General features: G+C 43.0%; 1 protein-coding gene across 2 annotated transcripts in view; it reads left to right on the forward strand.

The window, feature by feature from the left end:
* Positions 1-25,867, forward strand: part of cacna1fb (calcium channel, voltage-dependent, L type, alpha 1F subunit) — a 216,092-nt gene that overhangs the window by 102,016 nt on the left and 88,209 nt on the right. For both annotated transcript variants that reach the window (XM_046344773.1, XM_046344774.1), the window contains exons 8-13: positions 122-225; positions 8,340-8,491; positions 20,493-20,567; positions 22,665-22,746; positions 23,863-23,889; positions 24,976-25,136. In XM_046344773.1, the coding sequence (XP_046200729.1) occupies positions 122-225; positions 8,340-8,491; positions 20,493-20,567; positions 22,665-22,746; positions 23,863-23,889; positions 24,976-25,136 (601 nt within the window). The remainder of the gene's footprint in view (positions 1-121; positions 226-8,339; positions 8,492-20,492; positions 20,568-22,664; positions 22,747-23,862; positions 23,890-24,975; positions 25,137-25,867) is intronic.

The raw sequence follows: 25,867 nt of genomic DNA on the forward strand, positions 1-25,867 counted from the left end.
TTTCTCCATCTGTTTCTTCTCTGTTTCTCCATCTGTTTCTCAATCTGTTTCTTCTCTGTTTCTCCATCTGTTTCTCAATCTGTTTCTTCTCTGTTTCTCCAATCTCTTCTTCTTCCACTAGATGAATGATGCCATCGGGTTTGAGATGCCCTGGGTTTACTTTGTCAGTCTGGTGGTTTTTGGCTCCTTCTTCGTCCTCAACCTGGTTTTGGGTGTGTTGAGTGGGTGAGTATCACGACTCTGTGTGTGTGTGTGTGTGTGTGTGTGTGTGTGTGTGTGTGTGTGTGTGTGTGTGTGTGTGTGTGTGTGTGTGTGTGTGTGTGTGTGTGTGTGTGTGTGTGTGTGTGTGTGTGTGTGTGCCTGCTATGTGTGTTCTCTGTGTGAGAGTTCTTCAAGGAGATAGAGGCCAAGGGGGTGTTTACTAGAGTGTGTGTGTATTAGTGCGTGTGTATTTGTGTGTGTATTAGTGAGTGTGTGTTTGTGTGTGTGCGTGTGTGTGTGTGTGTGTGTGTGTGTGTGTGTGTGTGTGTGTGTGTGTGTGTGTGTGTGTGTGTGTGTGTGTGTGTGTGTGTGTGTGTGTGTGTGTGTGTGTGTGTGTGTGTGTGTGTGTGTGTGTGTGTGTGTGTGTTAGTGTGTGTGTGTGTATTTGTGTGTGTGTGTGTGTGTGTGTATTAGCGTGTGTGTATTAGTGTGTGTGTGTGTGTACTAGTGTGTGTGTACTAGTGTGTGTGTACTAGTGTGTGTGTACTAGTGTGTGTACTAGTGTGTGTGTATTAGTGTGTGTACTAGTGTGTGTGTACTAGTGTGTGTGTATTAGTGCGTGTGTATTATTTTGTTGACTTACAACCTGGAATTAAAATAGTTTTTTTGTGGGAGTTAGTATCATTTGATTTCCACAACATGCCTACCATTTTGAAGATGCAAAATATTTTTATTGGGAAACAAACAAGAAATAAGTTTTAAAAAACTGAGAACTTGAACGTGCATAACTATTCACCCCACCAAGTCAATACTTTGTAGAGGGACATTTTGCAGCTATTACAACTGCAAGTCTCTTGGGGTACGTCCCTATAAGCTTGGCACATCTAACCACTGGGATTTTTCAAAACTGCTCCAGCTCCTTCAAGTTGGATGGGTTCCGCTGGTGTACAGCAATCTTTAACACGGAACCCAAACGGGCTGCGCGCGTAAATTTATTTTGTCCCCCCACACCAAACACTATCACGAAACGCACGTTGAAATATCAAAACAAACTGAACCAATTACATTAATTTGGGGACAGGTCGAAAAGCATGAAACATTTATGGCAATTTAGCTAGCTAGCTTGCACTTGCTAGCTAATTTTTCCTATTTCCTATGCTAGTTAATTGTCCTGGGATATAAATATTGAGTTGTTATTTTACCTGAAATGCACAAGGTCCTCTACTCCGACAATTAATCCACACATAAAACGGTCAACCGAATCGTTTCTAGTCATCTCTCCTCCTTCCAGGCTTTATCTTCTTTGAACTTATATGGTGATTGGCATCTAAACTTTCATAGTATTACCACAACGCTGATAACACAGTTAGTCTTTCAATCACCCATGTGGGTATAACCAATGAGGAGACGGCACGTGGGTATCTACTTCTATAAACTAATGAGGAGATGGTAGAGGCAGGACTTGCAGCACGATCCGCGTCAGAAATATAACTGACTTCTATTTTAGCGCCTGGCAACACAGACACTCGTTCGCGAGCAGTGTGGGTTCAATAATTGAATAATATAGATTTCTAAATGTATTTTGCAACGCGAGCGGTGTCGTCAGGGTGTGAGTCATACCACAGCTTCTCAAATGGATTGAGGTCTGGGCTTTGACTAGGCCATTCCAAGACATGTCATGTTTCCCCTTAAACCACTCAAGTGTTGCTTTAGCAGTATGCTTGGAGTCATTGTCCTGCTGGAAGGTGAACCTCCGTCCCAGTCTCAAATCTCTGGAAGACTGAAACAGGTTTCCCTCAAGAATTTCCCTGTATTTATTCATCATTCCTTCAAATCTGACCAGTTTCCCTGCCGATGAAAACCATCCCCACAGCATGATGCTGCCACTACCATGCTTCACTGTGGGGATGGTGTTCTTGGTGTGATGAGAGGTGTTGTGTTTACCCCAGACATAACATTTACCTTGATGGCCAAATATCTCAATTGTAGTCTCATCTGACCAGAGTACCTTCTTCATATGTTTGGGGCGTCTCCCACATGCCTTTTGGCGAACACCAAACATGTTTGCTTATATTTTTCTTTAAATCTTCTTTGGGATCGGTGTCCCTTCAACGGGATGGTTGAGTTAACATAGGCTAATGCGATTAGCATTAGGTTGTAAGTAACTGTCACGTCATCAAGTGTCACATCCTGACCTTAGTTCCTTTTTTATGTCTCTGTTTTAGTTTGGTCAGGGCGTGAGTTGGGGTGGGCATTCTAGGTTTTGTATTCTAGGTTTTTTATATTTCTGTGTTTGGCCTGGTATGGTTCCCAATCAGAGGCAGCTGTCAATCGTTGTCTCTGATTGAGAACCATACTTAGGCAGCCTGTTTTCCCACTATGATTTGTGGGTAGTTGTTTTCTGTCTCTGTGTCTGTGTCTGCACCAGACAGAACTGTTTCGTTTTTGTTCGTTCTCTTGTTATTTTGTTTTTGTGTTCAGTTTAAATAAATATTAACATGGACACGTACCACGCTGCATATTGGTCCGATCTCTCCTACTCCTCCTCAGAACAGGAGGAAAACCGTTACAGTAACTAGAAAATGTTCCAGGACATAGACATATCTGATATTAGCAGAAAGCTTAAATTCTTGTTAATCTAACTGCACTGTCTAATTTACAGTAGCTATTACAGTGAAAGAATACCATGCTATTGTTTGAGGAGAGTGCACAATTGTGAACATAAGAAGTTATTAATAAACAAATTAGGCAGATGTGGGCAGTCTTGATACAACATGTTGAACAGAAATGCAATGGTTCATTGGATCAGTCTACAACTTTGCACATACACTGCTGTCATCTAGTGGCCAACATTTATATTGCACCTGGGCTGTAAAATTACATTATGGCCTTTCTCTTGCATTTCAAAGATGATGGAACAATGAAAAATACAAAAGAACGGTTGTTTTTTTCTTTGTATTATCTTTTACCAGATCTAATGTGTTATATTCTCCTACATTCCTTTCACATTTCTACAAACGTCAGTGTTTCCTTTCAAATAGTACCAATAATATGCATATCCTTGCTTCAGGGCCTGAGCTACAGGCAGTTAGATTTGGGTATGTTATTTTAGGCTAAAATTGAAAAGAAAGGGGGGCATCCTTAAGTTAAAGCAATGGCTTTTTTCTGGTCACTCTTCCGTAAAGCCCAGCTCTTTGGATTGTACGACTTAGTGCTCCTATGGACAGATACTCCAATCTCCGATGTGGAGCTTTGCAGTTCCTTCAGGGTTATCTTTGGTCTCTTTGTTGCTTCTCTGATTAATTCCTTCCTTGCCTGGTCAGTGAGTTTTGGTGGGCAGCCCTCTCTTGGCAGGTTTGTTGTGGTGCCATATTCTTTCCATTTTTTTATAATGGATTTAATGGTGCTCTGTGAGATGTTCAAAGTTTCTGATATTTTTTTATACCCCAACCCTGATCTGTACTTCTCCACAACTTTGTCCCTGACCTGTTTGGAGAGCTCCTTGGTCTTCATGGTGCCATTTGCTTGGTGGTGCCCCTTGCTTAGTGGTGTTGCAGACTCTGGTGCCTTTCAGAACAGGTGTATGTATACTGAGATCATGTGACACTTAGATTGCACACAGTTGGACTTTATTTAACTAATAATGTGACTTCTGAAGGTAATTGGTTGCACCAGATCTTATTTAGGGGCTTCATAGCAGAGGGGGTGAATACATACACAGAGGGGGTGAATACGTACACAGAGGGGGTGAATACATACACAGAGGGGGTGAATACATACACAGAGGGGTGAATACATACACAGAGGGGTGAATACATACACAGAGGGGGTGAATACATACACAGAGGGGGTGAATACATACACAGAGGGGTGAATACATACACAGAGGGGGTGAATACATACACAGAGGGGCTGAATACATACACAGAGGGGGTGAATACATACACAGAGGGGGTGAATAATGAATGTCGGACCAAGGCGCAGCATACGATGATTTCCACATAATTTAATTAAAGAAGTGAAACTTTAGCCAAAGACTAAACAATAAACTAACAAACAACGAACCGTGACTACAACACTAACTCAAAACATAAACAATATCCCATAACCCACAGGTGGAAAAAAATGCTACTTAATTAAGTATGATCCCCAATTAGAGACAACGATAGCCAGCTGCCTGTAATTGGGAATCATACCAATCACCCCAACATAGAAAAAACAAGCTAGAACCCCACATAGAAAATATAAACTAGACCAATCCCCCCCAGTCAGGCCCTGACCTACTCCACCATAGTCAGGACGTGACAGTCCATTACATGAAATCAAAATCAAAATCTATTTCAATTACAGGTTGTAATGCAACAAAATGGGGATGAATACTTTTCCAAGGCTAGTGTGTGTCTGTACTAGTGTGTGTGTACTAGTGTGTCTGTACTAGTGTGTGTGTGTACTAGTGTGTGTGTACTAGTGTGTCTGTACTAGTGTGTGTGTACTAGTGTGTCTGTACTAGTGTGTGTGTGTACTAGTGTGTGTGTACTAGTGTGTCTGTACTAGTGTGTGTCTGTACTAGTGTGTGTCTGTACTAGTGTGTGTCTGTACTAGTGTGTGTGTACTAGTGTGTGTGTACTAGTGTGTGTGTACTAGTGTGTGTGTGTACTAGTGTGTGTGTACTAGTGTGTGTGTACTAGTGTGTGTGTACTAGTGTGTGTGTACTAGTGTGTGTGTGTACAAGTGTGTGTCTGTACTAGTGTGTGTGTACTAGTGTGTGTGTACTGGTGTGTGTGTACTAGTGTGTGTGTACTAGTGTGTGTGTACTAGTGTGTGTGTACTAGTGTGTGTGTGTGTGTGTACTAGTGTGTGTGTGTACTAGTGTGTGTGTGTACTAGTGTGTGTGTGTACTAGTGTGTGTGTGTACTAGTGTGTGTGTGTACTAGTGTGTGTGTACTAGTGTGTGTCTGTACTAGTGTGTGTGTGTACTAGTGTGTGTGTGTACTAGTGTGTGTGTACTAGTGTGTGTGTACTAGTGTGTGTGTACTAGTGTGTGTGTACTAGTGTGTGTGTGTACTAGTGTGTGTGTACTAGTGTGTGTGTACTAGTGTGTGTGTACTGGTGTGTGTGTACTAGTGTGTGTGTACTAGTGTGTGTGTACTAGTGTGTGTGTACTAGTGTGTGTGTGTACTAGTGTGTGTGTACTAGTGTGTGTGTACTAGTGTGTGTGTACTAGTGTGTGTGTGTGTACTAGTATGTGTGTACTAGTGTGTGTGTATTAGTGTGTGTGTGTACTAGTGTGTGTGTGTACTAGTGTGTGTGTGTACTAGTGTGTGTGTACTAGTGTGTGTGTGTACTAGTGTGTGTGTGTACAAGTGTGTGTCTGTACTAGTGTGTGTGTGTACTAGTGTGTGTGTATTAGTTTGTATGGACTAGTGTGTGTGTATTAGTGTGTGTGTGTACTAGTGTGTGTCTGTACTAGTGTGTGTGTGTACTAGTGTGTGTCTGTACTAGTGTGTGTGTGTGTGTGTGTGTATTAGTTTGTATGGACTAGTGTGTGTGTATTAGTGTGTGTGTGTACTAGTGTGTGTCTGTACTAGTGTGTGTCTGTACTAGTGTGTGTGTGTACTAGTGTGTGTCTGTACTAGTGTGTGTGTGTACTAGTGTGTGTCTGTACTAGTGTGTGTGTGTACTAGTGTGTGTGTACTAGTGTGTGTGTACTAGTGTGTGTGTACTGGTGTGTGTGTACTAGTGTGTGTGTACTAGTGTGTGTGTACTAGTGTGTGTGTACTAGTGTGTGTGTGTACTAGTGTGTGTGTACTAGTGTGTGTGTACTAGTGTGTGTGTACTAGTGTGTGTGTACTAGTGTGTGTGTGTACTAGTGTGTGTGTACTAGTGTGTGTGTATTAGTGTGTGTGTACTAGTGTGTGTGTGTACTAGTGTGTGTGTGTACTAGTGTGTGTGTACTAGTGTGTGTGTGTACTAGTGTGTGTGTGTACAAGTGTGTGTCTGTACTAGTGTGTGTGTGTACTAGTGTGTGTGTATTAGTTTGTATGGACTAGTGTGTGTGTATTAGTGTGTGTGTGTACTAGTGTGTGTCTGTACTAGTGTGTGTATACTAGTGTGTGTGTGTACAAGTGTGTGTCTGTACTAGTGTGTGTGTGTACTAGTGTGTGTGTATTAGTTTGTATGGACTAGTGTGTGTGTATTAGTGTGTGTGTGTACTAGTGTGTGTCTGTACTAGTGTGTGTGTGTACTAGTGTGTGTCTGTACTAGTGTGTGTGTGTGTGTGTGTGTATTAGTTTGTATGGACTAGTGTGTGTGTATTAGTGTGTGTGTGTACTAGTGTGTGTCTGTACTAGTGTGTGTCTGTACTAGTGTGTGTGTGTACTAGTGTGTGTCTGTACTAGTGTGTGTGTGTACTAGTGTGTGTCTGTACTAGTGTGTGTGTGTACTAGTGTGTGTGTACTAGTGTGTGTGTACTAGTGTGTGTGTGTACTAGTGTGTGTGTGTACTAGTGTGTGTCTGTACTAGTGTGTGTCTGTACTAGTGTGTGTGTGTACTAGTGTGTGTCTGTACTAGTCTGTGTGTGTACTAGTGTGTGTCTGTACTAGTGTGTGTGTGTACTAGTGTGTGTGTACTAGTGTGTGTGTACTAGTGTGTGTGTGTACTAGTGTGTGTGTGTACTAGTGTGTGTCTGTACTAGTGTGTGTGTGTGTACTAGTGTGTGTGTACTAGTGTGTGTGTACTAGTGTGTGTCTGTACTAGTGTGTGTCTGTACTAGTGTGTGTGTACTAGTGTGTGTCTGTACTAGTGTGTGTCTCTACTAGTGTGTGTGTACTAGTGTGTGTGTACTAGTGTGTGTGTGTACTAGTGTGTGTGTACTAGTGTGTGTCTGTACTAGTGTGTGTGTGTACTAGTGTGTGTCTGTACTAGTGTGTGTGTACTAGTGTGTGTGTACTAGTGTGTGTCTGTACTAGTGTGTGTGTGTACTAGTGTGTGTCTGTACTAGTGTGTGTGTGTGTACTAGTGTGTGTGTGTACTAGTGTGTGTCTGTACTAGTGTGTGTGTGTACTAGTGTGTCTGTACTAGTGTGTGTGTACTAGTGTGTGTGTACTAGTGTGTGTGTGTACTAGTGTGTGTGTACTAGTGTGTGTGTACTAGTGTGTGTGTATCAGTTTGTATGCACAAGTGTGTGTGTATTAGTTTGTCTGTACTAGTGTGTGTGTATTAGTTTGTATGTACTAGTGTGTATGTACTAGTGTGTGTATTAGTTTGTATGTACTAGTGTGTATGTACTAGTGTGTGTGTATTAGTTTGTATGTACTAGTGTGTGTATTAGTTTGTATGTACTAGTGTGTATGTACTAGTGTGTATGTACTAGTGCGTGTGTATTAGATTGTATGTACTAGTGTGTTTGTACTAGTGTGTGTGTACTAGTGTGTGTGTATTAGTTTGTCTGTACTAGTGTGTGTGTGTACTAGTGTGTGTGTATTAGTTTGTCTGTACTAGTGTGTGTGTATTAGTTTGTATGTACTAGTGTGTGTGTGTACTAGTGTGTGTGTACTAGTGTGTGTGTGTGTACTAGTGTGTGTGTGTACTAGTGTGTGTGTGTACTAGTGGGTATGTATTCATTTGTGTGTACTAGTGTGTGTGTGTACTAGTGTGTGTATGTACTAGTGGGTATGTATTCATTTGTGTGTACTAGTGCATTTGTGTACTAGTGTGTGTGTGTACTAGTGTGTGTATGTACTAGTGTGTGTGTGTTCTACTGTGTGTGTGTGTACTAGTGGGTATGTATTCATTTGTGTGTACTAGTGTGTGTGTGTACTAGTGTGTGTGTGTGTACTAGTGTGTGTGTGTGTACTAGTGTGTGTGTGTACTAGTGCATGTGTGTACTAGTGTGTGTGTGTACTAGTGTGTGTGTGTACTAGTGTGTGTGTGTGTTCTACTGTGTGTGTGTACTAGTGTGTGTGTGTACTAGTGTGTGTGTGTTCTACTGTGTGTGTGTACTTGTGGGTATGTATTAGTTTGTATGTACTAGTGTGTGTGTACTAGTACATGTGTGTACTAGTGTGTGTGTGTGTGTGTGTGTGTGCGTGCGTGCGCGTGCGCGTGCGTGCCTGACATTGTGTGTTATGATCCTACAGAGAGTTCTCCAAGGAGAGAGAGAAGGCCCAGGCGCGAGGGGACTTCCAGAAGCTGAGGGAGAAGCAGCAGATGGAGGAGGACCTGTCTGGATACATGGACTGGATCACACAGGCCGAGGACATGGATGAGTTTGACGAGGACGGAAACAGACGTGAGTACTGTGTGTGTCTAAAGGGGCACATAACCATTCCCACTGTAGGGTGAATTGCCAAATGTGACACAACACTATGCACCATTTATAGATTATGACGTAGGATTTTAGATGTTTTTTATGAAGTACTTAAGATGCCTCAAGGAATGCTTTATGAAGACCTAATGTATGCTTTATGAAGACCTAATGTATGCTTTATGAAGACCTAATGTATGCTTTATGAAGACCTAATGTATGCTTTATGAAGACCTAATGTATGCTTTATGAAGACCTAATGTATGCTTTATGAAGACCTAATGTATGCTTTATGAAGCCTTAATGTATGCTTTATGAAGACCTAATGTATGCTTTATGAAGACCTAATGTATGCTTTATGAAGACCTAATGTATGCTTTATGAAGACCTAATGTATGCTTTATGAAGCCTTAATGTATGCTTTATGCTTTATGAAGCCTTAATGTATACTATATGAAGCCTTAATGTATGCTTTAGGAAGTCTTAATGTATACTATATGAAGCCTTAATGTATGCTTTATGAAGCCTTAATGTATGCTTTATGCAGCCTTAATGTATACTATATGAAGCCTTAATGTATACTATATGAAGCCTTAATGTATACTATATGAAGCCTTAATGTATACTATATGAAGCCTTAATGTATACTATATGAAGCCTTAATGTATGCTTTATGAAGCCTTAATGTATACTATATGAAGCCTTAATGAATACTATATGAAGCCTTAATGTATACTATATGAAGCCTTAATGTATACTATATGAAGCCTTAATGTATACTATATGAAGCCTTAATGTATGCTTTATGAAGCCTTAATGTATACTATATGAAGCCTTAATGTATGCTTTATGAAGCCTTAATGTATGCTTTATGAAGCCTTAATGTATGCTTTATGAAGCCTCAATGTATACTATATGAAGCCTTAATGTATACTATATGAAGCCTTAATGTATACTATATGAAGCCTTAATGTATGCTTTATGAAGCCTTAATGTATACTATATGAAGCCTTAATGTATGCTTTATGAAGCCTTAATGTATGCTTTATGAAGCCTTAATGTATACTATATGAAGCCTTAATGTATACTATATGAAGCCTTAATGTATACTATATGAAGCCTTAATGTATACTATATGAAGCCTTAATGTATGCTTTATGAAGCCTTAATGTATACTATATGAAGCCTTAATGTATGCTTTATGAAGCCTTAATGTATGCTTTATGAAGCCTTAATGTATGCTTTATGAAGCCTTTATAAGTTGTACTTCTTTTAAAGATGTAATCCGCAGAAGGGGAAACAGCGCCACTGTCAGCCCCACGGCTGTTGTTTTTTGTTTTGTTGACAAAGGAGTGTCGTGCATCATCTGCTTAATGATTTCCGAATTGGGGGACGGTGTTGTTTACAGTAACCTCTTGATCGTTGTAATATTTCACGAACAGACGTGGCAGTTTCACCATTAAGAATTCCAGCTTTCATTTGGGGACCTACAAATTCTAATGAAATCCGCCACTGTCTTTAGGTACTGCTGCAGTCTTGACTCTTTTCCGTTAAAACTGAATGGACTGGGTGAGGGTTGTTATATGGACTGGGTGAGGGTTGTTATAACAGAATGGACTGGGTTGTTATAACATAATGGACTGGGTTAGGGTTGTTATAACATAATGGACTGGGTTAGGGTTGTTATAACAGAATGGACTGGGTTGTTATAACAGAATGGACTGGGTTAGGGTTGTTATATGGACTGGGTTAGGGTTGTTATATGGACTGGGTTAGGGTTGTTATAACAGAATGGACGGAGTTAGGGTCGTTATAACAGAATGGACTGGGTTAGGGTCGTTATAACAGAATGGACTGTTTTAGGGTTGTTATATGGACTGGGTTTGGGTTGTTATATGGACTGGGTTAGGGTTGTTATATGGACGGGTTAGGGTTGTTATATGGACTGGGTTAGGGTTGTTATAACAGAATGGACTGGGTTAGGGTTGTTATAACAGAATGGACTGGGTTAGGGTTGTTATATGGACTGGGTTAGGGTTGTTATAACAGAATGGACTGGGTTAGGGTTGTTATAACAGAATGGACTGGGTTGTTATAACTGAATGGACTGGGTTAGGGTTGTTATAACAGAATGGACTGGGTTGTTATAACTGAATGGACTGGGTTAGGGTTGTTATAACAGAATGGACTGTGTTAGGGTTGTTATAACAGAATGAAGTGGGTTAGGGTTGTTATAACAGAATGGACTGGGTTAGGGTTGTTATAACAGAATGGACTGGGTTAGGGTTGTTATAACAGAATGGACTGGGTTGTTATAACTGAATGGACTGGGTTAGGGTTGTTATAACAGAATGGACTGTGTTAGGGTTGTTATAACAGAATGGAGTGGGTTAGGGTTGTTATAACAGAATGGACTGGGTTAGGGTTGTTATAACAGAATGGACTGGGTTAGGGTTGTTATAACAGAATGGACTGGGTCGTTATAACAGAATGGACTGGGTTAGGGTCGTTATAACAGAATGGACTGGGTTAGGGTTGTTATAACAGAATGGACTGGGTTAGGGTTGTTATATGGACTGGGTTAGGGTTGTTATATGGACTGGGTTAGGGTTGTTATAACAGAATGGACTGGGTTATGGTTGTTATATGGACTGGGTTAGGGTCGTTATAACAGAATGGACTGGGTTAGGGTTGTTATAACAGAATGGACTGGGTTAGGGTTGTTATAACAGAATGGACTGGGTTGTTATAACTGAATGGACTGGGTTAGGGTTGTTATAACAGAATGGACTGTGTTAGGGTTGTTATAACAGAATGGAGTGGGTTAGGGTTGTTATAACAGAATGGACTGGGTTAGGGTTGTTATAACAGAATGGACTGGGTTAGGGTTGTTATAACAGAATGGACTGGGTCGTTATAACAGAATGGACTGGGTTAGGGTCGTTATAACAGAATGGACTGGGTTAGGGTTGTTATAACAGAATGGACTGGGTTAGGGTTGTTATATGGACTGGGTTAGGGTTGTTATATGGACTGGGTTAGGGTTGTTATAACAGAATGGACTGGGTTATGGTTGTTATATGGACTGGGTTAGGGTCGTTATAACAGAATGGACTGGGTTAGGGTTGTTATAACAGAATGGACTGGGTTAGGGTTGTTATATGGACTGGGTTAGGGTTGTTATAACAGAATGGCCTGGGTTAGGGTTGTTATATGGACTGGGTTAGGGTTGTTATATGGACTGGGTTAGGGTTGTTATATGGACTGGGTTAGGGTCGTTATAACAGAATGGACTGGGTTAGGGTTGTTATATGGACTGGGTTAGGGTTGTTATAACAGAATGGACTGGGTTATGGTTGTTATATGGACTGGGTTAGGGTCGTTATAACAGAATGGACTGGGTTAGGGTTGTTATAACAGAATGGACTGGGTTAGGGTTGTTATATGGACTGGGTTAGGGTTGTTATAACAGAATGGCCTGGGTTAGGGTTGTTATATGGACTGGGTTAGGGTTGTTATATGGACTGGGTTAGGGTTGTTATATGGACTGGGTTAGGGTCGTTATAACAGAATGGACTGGGTTAGGGTTGTTATATGGACTGGGTTAGGGTTGTTATATGGACTGGGTTAGGGTTGTTATAACAGAATGGACTGGGTTAGGGTTGTTATAACAGAATGGACTGGGTTATGGTTGTTATATGGACTGGGTTAGGGTCGTTATAACAGAATGGACTGGGTTAGGGTTGTTATAACAGAATGGACTGGGTTAGGGTTGTTATATGGACTGGGTTAGGGTTGTTATAACAGAATGGACTGGGTCGTTATAACAGAATGGACTGGGTTAGGGTCGTTATAACAGAATGGACTGGGTTAGGGTTGTTATAACAGAATGGACTGGGTTAGGGTTGTTATATGGACTGGGTTAGGGTTGTTATATGGACTGGGTTAGGGTTGTTATAACAGAATGGACTGGGTTATGGTTGTTATATGGACTGGGTTAGGGTCGTTATAACAGAATGGACTGGGTTAGGGTTGTTATAACAGAATGGACTGGGTTAGGGTTGTTATAACAGAATGGACTGGGTTGTTATAACTGAATGGACTGGGTTAGGGTTGTTATAACAGAATGGACTGTGTTAGGGTTGTTATAACAGAATGGAGTGGGTTAGGGTTGTTATAACAGAATGGACTGGGTTAGGGTTGTTATAACAGAATGGACTGGGTTAGGGTTGTTATAACAGAATGGACTGGGTCGTTATAACAGAATGGACTGGGTTAGGGTCGTTATAACAGAATGGACTGGGTTAGGGTTGTTATAACAGAATGGACTGGGTTAGGGTTGTTATATGGACTGGGTTAGGGTTGTTATATGGACTGGGTTAGGGTTGTTATAACAGAATGGACTGGGTTATGGTTGTTATATGGACTGGGTTAGGGTCGTTATAACAGAATGGACTGGGTTAGGGTTGTTATAACAGAATGGACTGGGTTAGGGTTGTTATATGGACTGGGTTAGGGTTGTTATAACAGAATGGCCTGGGTTAGGGTTGTTATATGGACTGGGTTAGGGTTGTTATATGGACTGGGTTAGGGTTGTTATATGGACTGGGTTAGGGTCGTTATAACAGAATGGACTGGGTTAGGGTTGTTATATGGACTGGGTTAGGGTTGTTATAACAGAATGGACTGGGTTATGGTTGTTATATGGACTGGGTTAGGGTCGTTATAACAGAATGGACTGGGTTAGGGTTGTTATAACAGAATGGACTGGGTTAGGGTTGTTATATGGACTGGGTTAGGGTTGTTATAACAGAATGGCCTGGGTTAGGGTTGTTATATGGACTGGGTTAGGGTTTTTATATGGACTGGGTTAGGGTTGTTATATGGACTGGGTTAGGGTCGTTATAACAGAATGGACTGGGTTAGGGTTGTTATATGGACTGGGTTAGGGTTGTTATATGGACTGGGTTAGGGTTGTTATAACAGAATGGACTGGGTTAGGGTTGTTATAACAGAATGGACTGGGTTATGGTTGTTATATGGACTGGGTTAGGGTCGTTATAACAGAATGGACTGGGTTAGGGTTGTTATAACAGAATGGACTGGGTTAGGGTCGTTATAACAGAATGGACTGGGTTAGGGTTGTTATAACAGAATGGACTGGGTTAGGGTTGTTATATGGACTGGGTTAGGGTTGTTATAATAGAATGGCCTGGGTTAGGGTTGTTATATGGACTGGGTTAGGGTTGTTATATGGACTGGGTTAGGGTTGTTATATGGACTGGGTTAGGGTCGTTATAACAGAATGGACTGGGTTAGGGTTGTTATATGGACTGGGTTAGGGTTGTTATATGGACTGGGTTAGGGTCGTTATAACATAATGGACTGGGTTAGGGTTGTTATAACAGAATGGACTGGGTTGTTATAACTGAATGGACTGGGTTAGGGTTGTTATAACAGAATGGACTGTGTTAGGGTTGTTATAACAGAACGGACTGGGTTAGGGTTGTTATAACAGAATGGACTGGGTTTGGGTTGTCATATGGACTGGGTTTGGGTTGTTATAACAGAATGGACTGGGTTAGGGTTGTTATAATAGAATGGACTGGGTTAGGGTTGTTATAACAGAATGGACTGGGTTTGGGTTGTCATATGGACTGGGTTTGGGTTGTTATAACAGAATGGACTGGGTTAGGGTTGTTATAACAGAATGGACTGGGTTAGGGTTGTTATAACAGAATGGACTGGGTTAGGGTCGTTATAACAGAATGGACTGGGTTAGGGTCGTTATAACAGAATGGACTGGGTTAGGGTCGTTATAACAGAATGGACTGGGTTAGGGTTGTTATAACAGAATGGACTGGGTTAGGGTTGTTATAACAGAATGGACTGGGTTAGGGTTGTTATAACAGAACGGACTGGGTTAGGGTTGTCATAACAGAATGGACTGGGTTAGGGTTGTTATAACAGAATGGACTGGGTTTGGGTTGTCATATGGACTGGGTTTGGGTTGTTATAACAGAATGGACTGGGTTAGGGTTGTTATAACAGAATGGACTGGGTTAGGGTTGTTATAACAGAATGGACTGGGTTAGGGTCGTTATAACAGAATGGACTGGGTTAGGGTCGTTATAACAGAATGGACTGGGTTAGGGTTGTTATAACAGAATGGACTGGGTTAGGGTTGTTATAACAGAATGGACTGGGTTAGGGTTGTTATAACAGAATGGACTGGGTTAGGGTTGTTATATGGACTGGGTTAGGGTCGTTATAACAGAATGGACTGGGTTAGGGTTGTTATAACAGAAAGGACTGGGTTAGGGTCGTTATAACAGAATGGACTGGGTTAGGGTTGTTATAACAGAATGGACTGGGTTAGGGTTGTTATATGGACTGGGTTAGGGTTGTTATATGGACTGGGTTAGGGTTGTTATAACAGAATGGACTGGGTTAGGGTCGTTATAACAGAATGGACTGGGTTAGGGTCGTTATAACAGAATGGACTGGGTTAGGGTCGTTATAACAGAATGGACTGGGTTAGGGTCATTATAACAGAATGGACTGAGTTAGGGTCGTTATAACAGAATGGACTGGGTTAGGGTCGTTATAACAGAATGGACTGGGTTAGGGTCATTATAACAGAATGGACTGAGTTAGGGTCGTTATAACAGAATGGACTGGGTTAGGGTCGTTATAACAGAATGGACTGAGTTAGGGTCGTTATAACAGAATGGACTGGGTTAGGGTCGTTATAACAGAATGGACTGAGTTAGGGTCGTTATAACAGAATGGAGTGGGTTAGGGTCGTTATAACAGAATCGACTGGGTTGTTATAACTGAATGGACTGGGTTAGGGTCGTTATATGGACTGGGTTAGGGTTGTTATAACAGAATGGACTGGGTTAGGGTTGTTATATGGACTGGGTTAGGGTTGTTATATGGACTGGGTTAGGGTTGTTATAACAGAATGGACTGGGTTAGGGTTGTTATATGGACTGGGTTAGGGTTGTTATAACAGAATGGACTGGGTTAGGGTCGTTATAACAGAATGGACTGGGTTAGGGTTGTTATAACAGAATGGACTGGGTTAGGGTTGTTATATAGACTGGGTTAGGGTTGTTATAACAGAATGGACTGGGTTAGGGTTGTTATAACAGAATGGACTGGGTTAGGGTTGTTATATGGACTGGGTTAGGGTCGTTATAACAGAATGGACTGGGTTAGGGTTGTTATAACAGAAAGGACTGGGTTAGGGTCGTTATAACAGAATGGACTGGGTTAGGGTTGTTATAACAGAATGGACTGGGTTAGGGTTGTTATATGGACTGGGTTAGGGTTGTTATATGGACTGGGTTAGGGTTGTTATAACAGAATGGACTGGGTTAGGGTCGTTATAACAGAATGGACTGGGTTAGGGTCGTTATAACAGAATGGACTGGGTTAGGGTCGTTATAACAGAATGGACTGGGTTAGGGTCATTATAACAGAATGGACTGAGTTAGGGTCGTTATAACAGAATGGACTGGGTTAGGGTCGTTATAACAGAATGGACTGGGTTAGGGTCATTATAACAGAATGGACTGAGTTAGGGTCGTTATAACAGAATGGACTGGGTTAGGGTCGTTATAACAGAATGGACTGAGTTAGGGTCGTTATAACAGAATGGACTGGGTTAGGGTCGTTATAACAGAATGGACTGAGTTAGGGTCGTTATAACAGAATGGAGTGGGTTAGGGTCGTTATAACAGAATCGACTGGGTTGTTATAACTGAATGGACTGGGTTAGGGTCGTTATATGGACTGGGTTAGGGTTGTTATAACAGAATGGACTGGGTTAGGGTTGTTATATGGACTGGGTTAGGGTTGTTATATGGACTGGGTTAGGGTTGTTATAACAGAATGGACTGGGTTAGGGTTGTTATATGGACTGGGTTAGGGTTGTTATAACAGAATGGACTGGGTTAGGGTCGTTATAACAGAATGGACTGGGTTAGGGTTGTTATAACAGAATGGACTGGGTTAGGGTTGTTATATAGACTGGGTTAGGGTTGTTATAACAGAATGGACTGGGTTAGGGTTGTTATAACAGAATGGACTGGGTTAGGGTTGTTATATAGACTGGGTTAGGGTTGTTATATAGACTGGGTTAGGGTTGTTATATAGACTGGGTTAGGGTTGTTATATGGACTGGGTTAGGGTTGTTATAACAGAATGGCCTGGGTTAGGGTTGTTATATGGACTGGGTTAGGGTTGTTATATGGACTGGGTTAGGGTTGTTATATGGACTGGGTTAGGGTCGTTATAACAGAATGGACTGGGTTAGGGTTGTTATATGGACTGGGTTAGGGTTGTTATATGGACTGGGTTAGGGTCGTTATAACATAATGGACTGGGTTAGGGTTGTTATAACAGAATGGACTGGGTTGTTATAACTGAATGGACTGGGTTAGGGTTGTTATAACAGAATGGACTGTGTTAGGGTTGTTATAACAGAACGGACTGGGTTAGGGTTGTTATAATAGAATGGACTGGGTTAGGGTTGTTATAACAGAATGGACTGGGTTTGGGTTGTCATATGGACTGGGTTTGGGTTGTTATAACAGAATGGACTGGGTTAGGGTTGTTATAACAGAATGGACTGGGTTAGGGTTGTTATAACAGAATGGACTGGGTTAGGGTCGTTATAACAGAATGGACTGGGTTAGGGTCGTTATAACAGAATGGACTGGGTTAGGGTCGTTATAACAGAATGGACTGGGTTAGGGTTGTTATAACAGAATGGACTGGGTTAGGGTTGTTATAACAGAATGGACTGGGTTAGGGTTGTTATAACAGAACGGACTGGGTTAGGGTTGTCATAACAGAATGGACTGGGTTAGGGTTGTTATAACAGAATGGACTGGGTTTGGGTTGTCATATGGACTGGGTTTGGGTTGTTATAACAGAATGGACTGGGTTAGGGTTGTTATAACAGAATGGACTGGGTTAGGGTTGTTATAACAGAATGGACTGGGTTAGGGTCGTTATAACAGAATGGACTGGGTTAGGGTCGTTATAACAGAATGGACTGGGTTAGGGTTGTTATAACAGAATGGACTGGGTTAGGGTTGTTATAACAGAATGGACTGGGTTAGGGTTGTTATAACAGAATGGACTGGGTTAGGGTTGTTATATGGACTGGGTTAGGGTCGTTATAACAGAATGGACTGGGTTAGGGTTGTTATAACAGAAAGGACTGGGTTAGGGTCGTTATAACAGAATGGACTGGGTTAGGGTTGTTATAACAGAATGGACTGGGTTAGGGTTGTTATATGGACTGGGTTAGGGATGTTATATGGACTGGGTTAGGGTTGTTATAACAGAATGGACTGGGTTAGGGTCGTTATAACAGAATGGACTGGGTTAGGGTCGTTATAACAGAATGGACTGGGTTAGGGTCGTTATAACAGAATGGACTGGGTTAGGGTCATTATAACAGAATGGACTGAGTTAGGGTCGTTATAACAGAATGGACTGGGTTAGGGTCGTTATAACAGAATGGACTGGGTTAGGGTCATTATAACAGAATGGACTGAGTTAGGGTCGTTATAACAGAATGGACTGGGTTAGGGTCGTTATAACAGAATGGACTGAGTTAGGGTCGTTATAACAGAATGGACTGGGTTAGGGTCGTTATAACAGAATGGACTGAGTTAGGGTCGTTATAACAGAATGGAGTGGGTTAGGGTCGTTATAACAGAATCGACTGGGTTGTTATAACTGAATGGACTGGGTTAGGGTCGTTATATGGACTGGGTTAGGGTTGTTATAACAGAATGGACTGGGTTAGGGTTGTTATATGGACTGGGTTAGGGTTGTTATATGGACTGGGTTAGGGTTGTTATAACAGAATGGACTGGGTTAGGGTTGTTATATGGACTGGGTTAGGGTTGTTATAACAGAATGGACTGGGTTAGGGTCGTTATAACAGAATGGACTGGGTTAGGGTTGTTATAACAGAATGGACTGGGTTAGGGTTGTTATATAGACTGGGTTAGGGTTGTTATAACAGAATGGACTGGGTTAGGGTTGTTATAACAGAATGGACTGGGTTAGGGTTGTTATATGGACTGGGTTAGGGTCGTTATAACAGAATGGACTGGGTTAGGGTTGTTATAACAGAAAGGACTGGGTTAGGGTCGTTATAACAGAATGGACTGGGTTAGGGTTGTTATAACAGAATGGACTGGGTTAGGGTTGTTATATGGACTGGGTTAGGGTTGTTATATGGACTGGGTTAGGGTTGTTATAACAGAATGGACTGGGTTAGGGTCGTTATAACAGAATGGACTGGGTTAGGGTCGTTATAACAGAATGGACTGGGTTAGGGTCGTTATAACAGAATGGACTGGGTTAGGGTCATTATAACAGAATGGACTGAGTTAGGGTCGTTATAACAGAATGGACTGGGTTAGGGTCGTTATAACAGAATGGACTGGGTTAGGGTCATTATAACAGAATGGACTGAGTTAGGGTCGTTATAACAGAATGGACTGGGTTAGGGTCGTTATAACAGAATGGACTGAGTTAGGGTCGTTATAACAGAATGGACTGGGTTAGGGTCGTTATAACAGAATGGACTGAGTTAGGGTCGTTATAACAGAATGGAGTGGGTTAGGGTCGTTATAACAGAATCGACTGGGTTGTTATAACTGAATGGACTGGGTTAGGGTCGTTATATGGACTGGGTTAGGGTTGTTATAACAGAATGGACTGGGTTAGGGTTGTTATATGGACTGGGTTAGGGTTGTTATATGGACTGGGTTAGGGTTGTTATAACAGAATGGACTGGGTTAGGGTTGTTATATGGACTGGGTTAGGGTTGTTATAACAGAATGGACTGGGTTAGGGTCGTTATAACAGAATGGACTGGGTTAGGGTTGTTATAACAGAATGGACTGGGTTAGGGTTGTTATATAGACTGGGTTAGGGTTGTTATAACAGAATGGACTGGGTTAGGGTTGTTATAACAGAATGGACTGGGTTAGGGTTGTTATATAGACTGGGTTAGGGTTGTTATATAGACTGGGTTAGGGTTGTTATATAGACTGGGTTAGGGTCGTTATGACATAATGGACTGGGTTGGGGTTGTTATAACAGAATGGACTGGGTTGTTATAACAGAATGGACTGGGTTAGGGTTGTTATAACAGACTGGACTGGGTTAGGGTCGTTATGACATAATGGACTGGGTTGGGGTTGTTATAACAGAATGGACTGGGTCGTTATAACAGAATGGACTGGGTTAGGGTTGTTATAACAGAATGGACTGGGTTAGGGTTGTTATATGGACTGGGTTGGGGTTGTTATAACAGAATGGACTGTGTTAGGGTTGTTATAACAGAATGGACTGTGTTAGGGTTGTTATAACAGAATGGACTGGGTTAGCGTTGTTATATGGACTGGGTTAGGGTTGTTATAACTGAATGGACTGGGTTGGGGTTGTTATAACTGAATGGACTGGGTTGGGGTTGTTATAACATAATGGACTGGGTTAGGGTTGTTATAACAGAATGGACTGGGTTAGGGTTGTTATAACAGAATGGACTGGGTTAGGGTCGTTATAACAGAATGGACTGGGTTAGGGTCGTTATAACAGAATGGACTGGGTTAGGGTCGTTATAACAGAATGGACTGGGTTAGGGTCGTTATAACAGAATGGACTGGGTTAGGGTCGTTATAACAGAATGGACTGGGTTAGGGTTGTTATAACAGAATGGACTGGGTTAGGGTCGTTATAACAGAATGGACTGGGTTAGGGTTGTTATAACAGAATGGACTGGGTTAGGGTCGTTATATGGACTGGGTTAGGGTTGTTATAACAGAATGGACTGGGTTTGGGTTGTTATATGGACGGGTTAGGGTTGTTATAACAGAATGGACTGGGTTAGGGTTGTTATATAGACTGGGTTAGGGTCGTTATAACATGATGTTTCTCTCTTCCTAAGTTGCGACCCTGGGGGATCTGTCAGACAAGAAGAAGGGGAAGTTTGGCTGGTTCAGTCACTCAAACGACACACACGGTAGGTTCTGTGTGTGTGTGTGTGTGTGTGTGTGTGTGTGTGTGTGTGTGTGTGTGTGTGTGTGTGTGTGTGTGTGTGTGTGTGTGTGTGTGTGTGTGTGTGTGTGTGTGTGTGTGTGTGTGTGTGTGTGTGTGTGTGTGTGTGTGTGTGTGTGTATAGCCAATTAACATCTAGGGCTAATGACTCTTGCTGTTGGGAGGCTGTGCAGTTCAGTGAACAGGCAAAAGCCTCATTCTCACAGTCATATCTAATTCTAGGATCTCACACACACACACACCCACACACGCACACAGACACCCACAGACACACACACACACACTCACATTACACACACACACACACACACACACACACACACACACACACACACACACACACACACACACACACACACACACACACACACACACACACACACACACACACACACACACTGCACATCACCATCTCCTCTTTCTATATCTGGGTCTCTTTCTCAATTTGTCTCGAGATAAATCACTTGACCCTATTTCAAATAGATTGCTCCTCTCTGTAACACACACGCTAATCTCACCCCCATATCTCGCTCTCTCTTTCTCTCTCTCTCTTTCTCTCTCGCTCTCTCTTTCTCTCTCTTTCTCTCTCTTTCTCGCTCTCTCTCTTTCTCTCTCGCTCTCTTTTTCTCTCTCGCTCTCTCTCTCTCTCTGTCTGTCTGTCTGTCTGTCTGTCTGTCTGTCTGTCTGTCTGTCTGTCTGTCTGTCTGTCTGTCTGTCTGTCTGTCTGTCTGTCTGTCTGTCTGTGTCTGTCTGTCTGTCTGTCTGTCTGTCTGTCTGTCTGTCTGTCTGTCTGTCTGTCTGTCTGTCTGTCGTCTGTCTGTCTGTCTGTCTGTCTGTCTGTCTGTCTGTCTGTCTGTCTGTCTGTCTGTCTGTCTGTCTGTCTGTCTGTCTGTCTGTCTGTCTGTCTGTCTGTCTGCCTCTCTGCCTCTGCCTCTCTCTCTCTCTCTCTCTCTCTCTCTCTCTCTCTCTCTCTCTCTCTCTCTCTCTCTCTCTCTCTCTCTCGCTTTCTCAATTATATTTCAATTTAAGGGGCTTTATTGGCTTGGGAAACATATGTTTACATTGCCAGAGCAAGTTAAGTAGATATTAAATATAGGTTATAATGGTGTTTGTTCTTCAAAGGTTGCCTGGTTGCCCTTTTCTTGTGGCAACAGGTCACACATATTTCTGCTGTGATGGCACACTATGGTAATTCTTTGTGGGTCTGTGTAATCTGAGGGAAGTATGTGTCTCTAAGATGGTCGGCGGTTAGGAAGTGCAGCTCAGTTTCCACCTCATTTTGTGGGCAGTGTTCACATAACCTGTCTTCTCTTGAGAGCCAGGTCTGCCTACAGCAGCCTTTCTCAATAGCAAGGCTATGCTCACTGAGTCTGTACATTGTCAAAGATTTCCTTCATTTTGGGTCAGTCACAGTGGCAAGGTATTCTGCCACAGTGTACTCTCTGTTTAGGGCCAAATAGCGTTTTAGTTTGCTCTGTTTTTTTGTTAACTCTTTCCAATGTGTCAAGTAATTAAAAAACATTTTGCTCATTATTTGGTTGGGTCTAATTGTGTTGCTGTCTCTCCCTCTCCCACTCTCTCTCTCTTTTCAATCACTCTCACATTTTCTCTCCACCTCCCTCTCTCTCTCTGTCTCTTTTTCTCTCTCTCTCTGTTTCTATATTTTTTTTTCTCTCTATCTTTTCAATCACTCTCACATTCTCTCTCTCTCCCTAACTCTCTCTCTCTCTCCCTCCCTAACTCTCTCTCTCCCTCCCTAACTCTCTCTCTCCCTCCCTAACTCTCTCTCTCTCCCTCTCTCTCTCCCTCCCCAACTCTCTCTCTCTCCCTCCCTAACTCTCTCTCTCTCTCCCTCCCTAACTCTCTCTCTCTCCCTCCCTAACTCTCTCATTCTCTCTCTCCCTAACTCTCTCTCTCTTTCTCTCTTTCTCCCTCCCTAACTCTCTCTCCCTCTCTCTCTCTCTCCCTAACTCTCTCTCTCTCTCCCTCCCTAACTCTCTCTCTCTTTTCAATCACTTATATTCTCTCGCTCTCACTCTCTCTCTCTGTTTTTCTCTCTTAGCAAGTCTTCCAGCCAGTGAGACAGCCTCTACCAACACGGAGAATATAGATGAGGAGCACACTGATTGCTGTGCCGCCTGCTGGTAACACACACACACACACACACACACACACACACACACACACACACACACACACACACACACACACACACACACACACACACACACACACACACACACACACACACACACACACACACACACACACACACACACACACACACACACACACACACACACACACACATCTTTAATCTCTGACTGCTTCATTATGAAAAGCTGTTTGGTTTGTAAAATATGCCCACTTGAATCTCTCTTCTGATTTTTGATCAAGCAATGCAACACTTTTGATAGATCAGCCCTCGCACCCCGTGTGACCATGTCATTAAATGTTGTCCATGAGACCCTGTCCTCACAGGGAACAGATTTGGTTAATTTGTAGAACCAGTGTGGATGTTCCATCAATTGGAATTTTGTGAAAAACACACAAAAAAACGCTACTCCTCTGAAATGATCTTCGTAAAACTCCATGACGAAGGTCTGTAATAATAACAATCCCGTTTAGTAAGTCGAACATAAAAATGGCCGCAACTGAACAATAAACATTCACGTGGGAGTGATCTGTCACAAAGGTATATAAATCAGTCACTGACATTCGTATTGTAACGAAACCCGATGTTTTCAAACACCGTGAAGACTCAAATCAACATTCATGTCGACCACACAGTTCACGAGGAGGAGATGCACTGCAGTACTTAATGCAGCTGGTGGCCACACCTGTTACTTTTGATGTTGATCCCTCTTGTTCAGGGACACATTATTCCATTTCTGTTAGTCACACGTCTGTGGAACTTGTTCAGTTTATGTCTCAGTTGTTGAATCATGTTATGTTCATACAAATATTTACACATGTTCAGTTTGCTGAAAATAAACGCAGTTGACAGTGAGAGGACATTTATTTTTTTGCTGAGTTTACATCAAAAGCACATAATATTGCATGATCATTTTGGTTTTAAGTTCTGATATTTGGCAAGCGTGTTAAATAGTACGGCAGGAACTCATCCTGTGTCCAATTTGTCCTGAAGGGCTGAATCCCGGGCAATGCTGATTTCAGTTTGAATTATTGTGGTTGTTGTTATGTCATTACGGTATCATTAAAACCTGCTGTTGGCTGTCTCTTTGTCATGTTGATATCAGCGCTCGAATGATGAATAACAGCTGCTGGTGAGTCTCGTCTCTGTCTCTGACTGTCTCTGTCTCTCTCTGTCTCTCTCTCTGACTGTCTCTGTCTCTGTCTCTCTCTCTGACTGTCTCTGTCTCTGACTGTCTCTGTCTGACTGTCTCTGTCTGTCTCTCTGTCTCTGACTGTCTCTGTCTCTGACTGTCTCTGTCTGTCTCTGTCTCTCTCTCTGTCTTTCTCTCTGTCTCTGTCTCCCTCTCTCTGCCCCTGTGTCTCTCTCTCTTTCTCTCTGCCTCTGTCTCTGACTGTCTCTGTCTGTCTCTGTCTCTCTGTCTCTCTCTCTCTCTGCCTCTGTCTGTCTCTGTCTCTCTGTCTCTCTCTCTCTCTGCCTCTGTCTGTCTCTGTCTCTGTCTCTGACTGTCTCTGTCTGTCTCTGTCTCTCTCTCTGTCTTTCTCTCTGTCTCTGTCTCCCTCTCTCTGCCCCTGTCTCTCTCTCTCTTTCTCTCTGCCTCTGTCTGTTTCTGTCTCTCTGTCTCTCTCTCTCTCTGCCTCTGTCTGTCTCTGTCTCTGCATCTGTCTGTCTCTGTCTGTCTCTCTGTCTCTCTCTGCCTCTGTCTCTCTCTCTGCCTCTGTCTTTCTCTGCCCCTGTGTGTCTCTCTCTCTCTCTCTCTGCCTCTGTCTGTCTCTGTCTCTCTCTCTGCCTTGGTCTGTCTCTGTCTTTATCTCTGCCTCAGGCTGTCTCTGTCTGTCTGTCTCTGTCTCTCTCTCTCTGCCTTCGTCTGTCTCTGTCTTTATCTCTGCCTCGGGCTGTTTCTGTCTCTCTCTGCCTCGGTTTGTCTCTGTCTTTATCTCTGTCTCTCTCTCTCTCTCTCTCTCTCTGCCTCGGTCTGTCTGTCTGTCTGTCTGTCTGTCTGTCTGTCTGTCTGTCTGTCTGTCTGTCTGTCTGTCTGTCTGTCTGTCTGTCTGTCTGTCTGTCTGTCTGTCTGTCTGTCTCTGACTCTGTCTCAGTCCACTCTGTCAGGGATGATTAATTGTGATAGTCCAAGAATCCAGAATGAATGTAATTAAAGGGGAATACATGTGTCTTTGTAACCAGAACCAGTTTTAACATGATCTCCTGGTGTCTTTAGTCGAACGTTGCGGCGGTGGAACCGGGTGTGTCGGAGGAACTGCCGCGTGGCGGTCAAGTCGGTGACGTTCTATTGGCTCGTTCTGTTTCTGGTGTTTCTCAACACCATCTGCAGCGCCTCAGAACACTACGACCAACCAGATTGGCTCACAGAGGTCCAGGGTAGGTGACACTCACACACACTCTCACACACACACACACACACACACACACACACACACACACACACACACACACACACACACACACACACACACACACACACACACACACACACACACACACACACACCACTGAGTGGCTCTGATCACATATAATTAATTGGAAATCTTGGTGACACTCCCTCCCCTCCCTCACCGTCTCTCTCTCCCTCCCCATCTCCCTCCCTCCCTCCCCGTCTCTCTCTCCCCTCCCTCCCTCCCTCCACGTCTTTCTCTCTGTCCCGTCCCTCCCTCCCCGTCTCTCTCTCCCCTCCCTCCCTCCCTCCCTCCCTCCCTCCCCATCTTTCTCTCTCCCCTCCCCTCCCTCCCTCCCCATCTCTCTCTCTCCCACCCTCTCCCCCTCCCTCCCTCCCTCCCCGTCTTTCTCTCTCCCTCCCTCCCTCCCCCTCCCCATCTTTCTCTCTCCCTCCCTCTCCCCCTCCCTCCCTCCCCGTCTTTCTCTCTCTCCCTCCCTCCCTCCCCACCCTCCCCGTCTTTCTCTCTCTCCCTCCCCCCCTCCCTCCCCATCTCCCTCCCTCCCTCCCCATCTTTCTCTCTCTCCCTCCCTCCCGTCTTTCTCTCTCTCTCCCCTCCCCTCCCTCCCCATCTCTCTCTCCCTCCCTCCCTCCCTCCCTCCCTCCCCGTCTTTCTCTCTCTCCCTCCCTCCCTCCCTCCCTCCCTCCCCGTCTTTCT

The sequence above is a fragment of the Oncorhynchus gorbuscha genome, linkage group LG03, assembly GCF_021184085.1.
Source record: "Oncorhynchus gorbuscha isolate QuinsamMale2020 ecotype Even-year linkage group LG03, OgorEven_v1.0, whole genome shotgun sequence".
NCBI classification, from domain to species: Eukaryota; Metazoa; Chordata; class Actinopteri; order Salmoniformes; family Salmonidae; genus Oncorhynchus; species Oncorhynchus gorbuscha.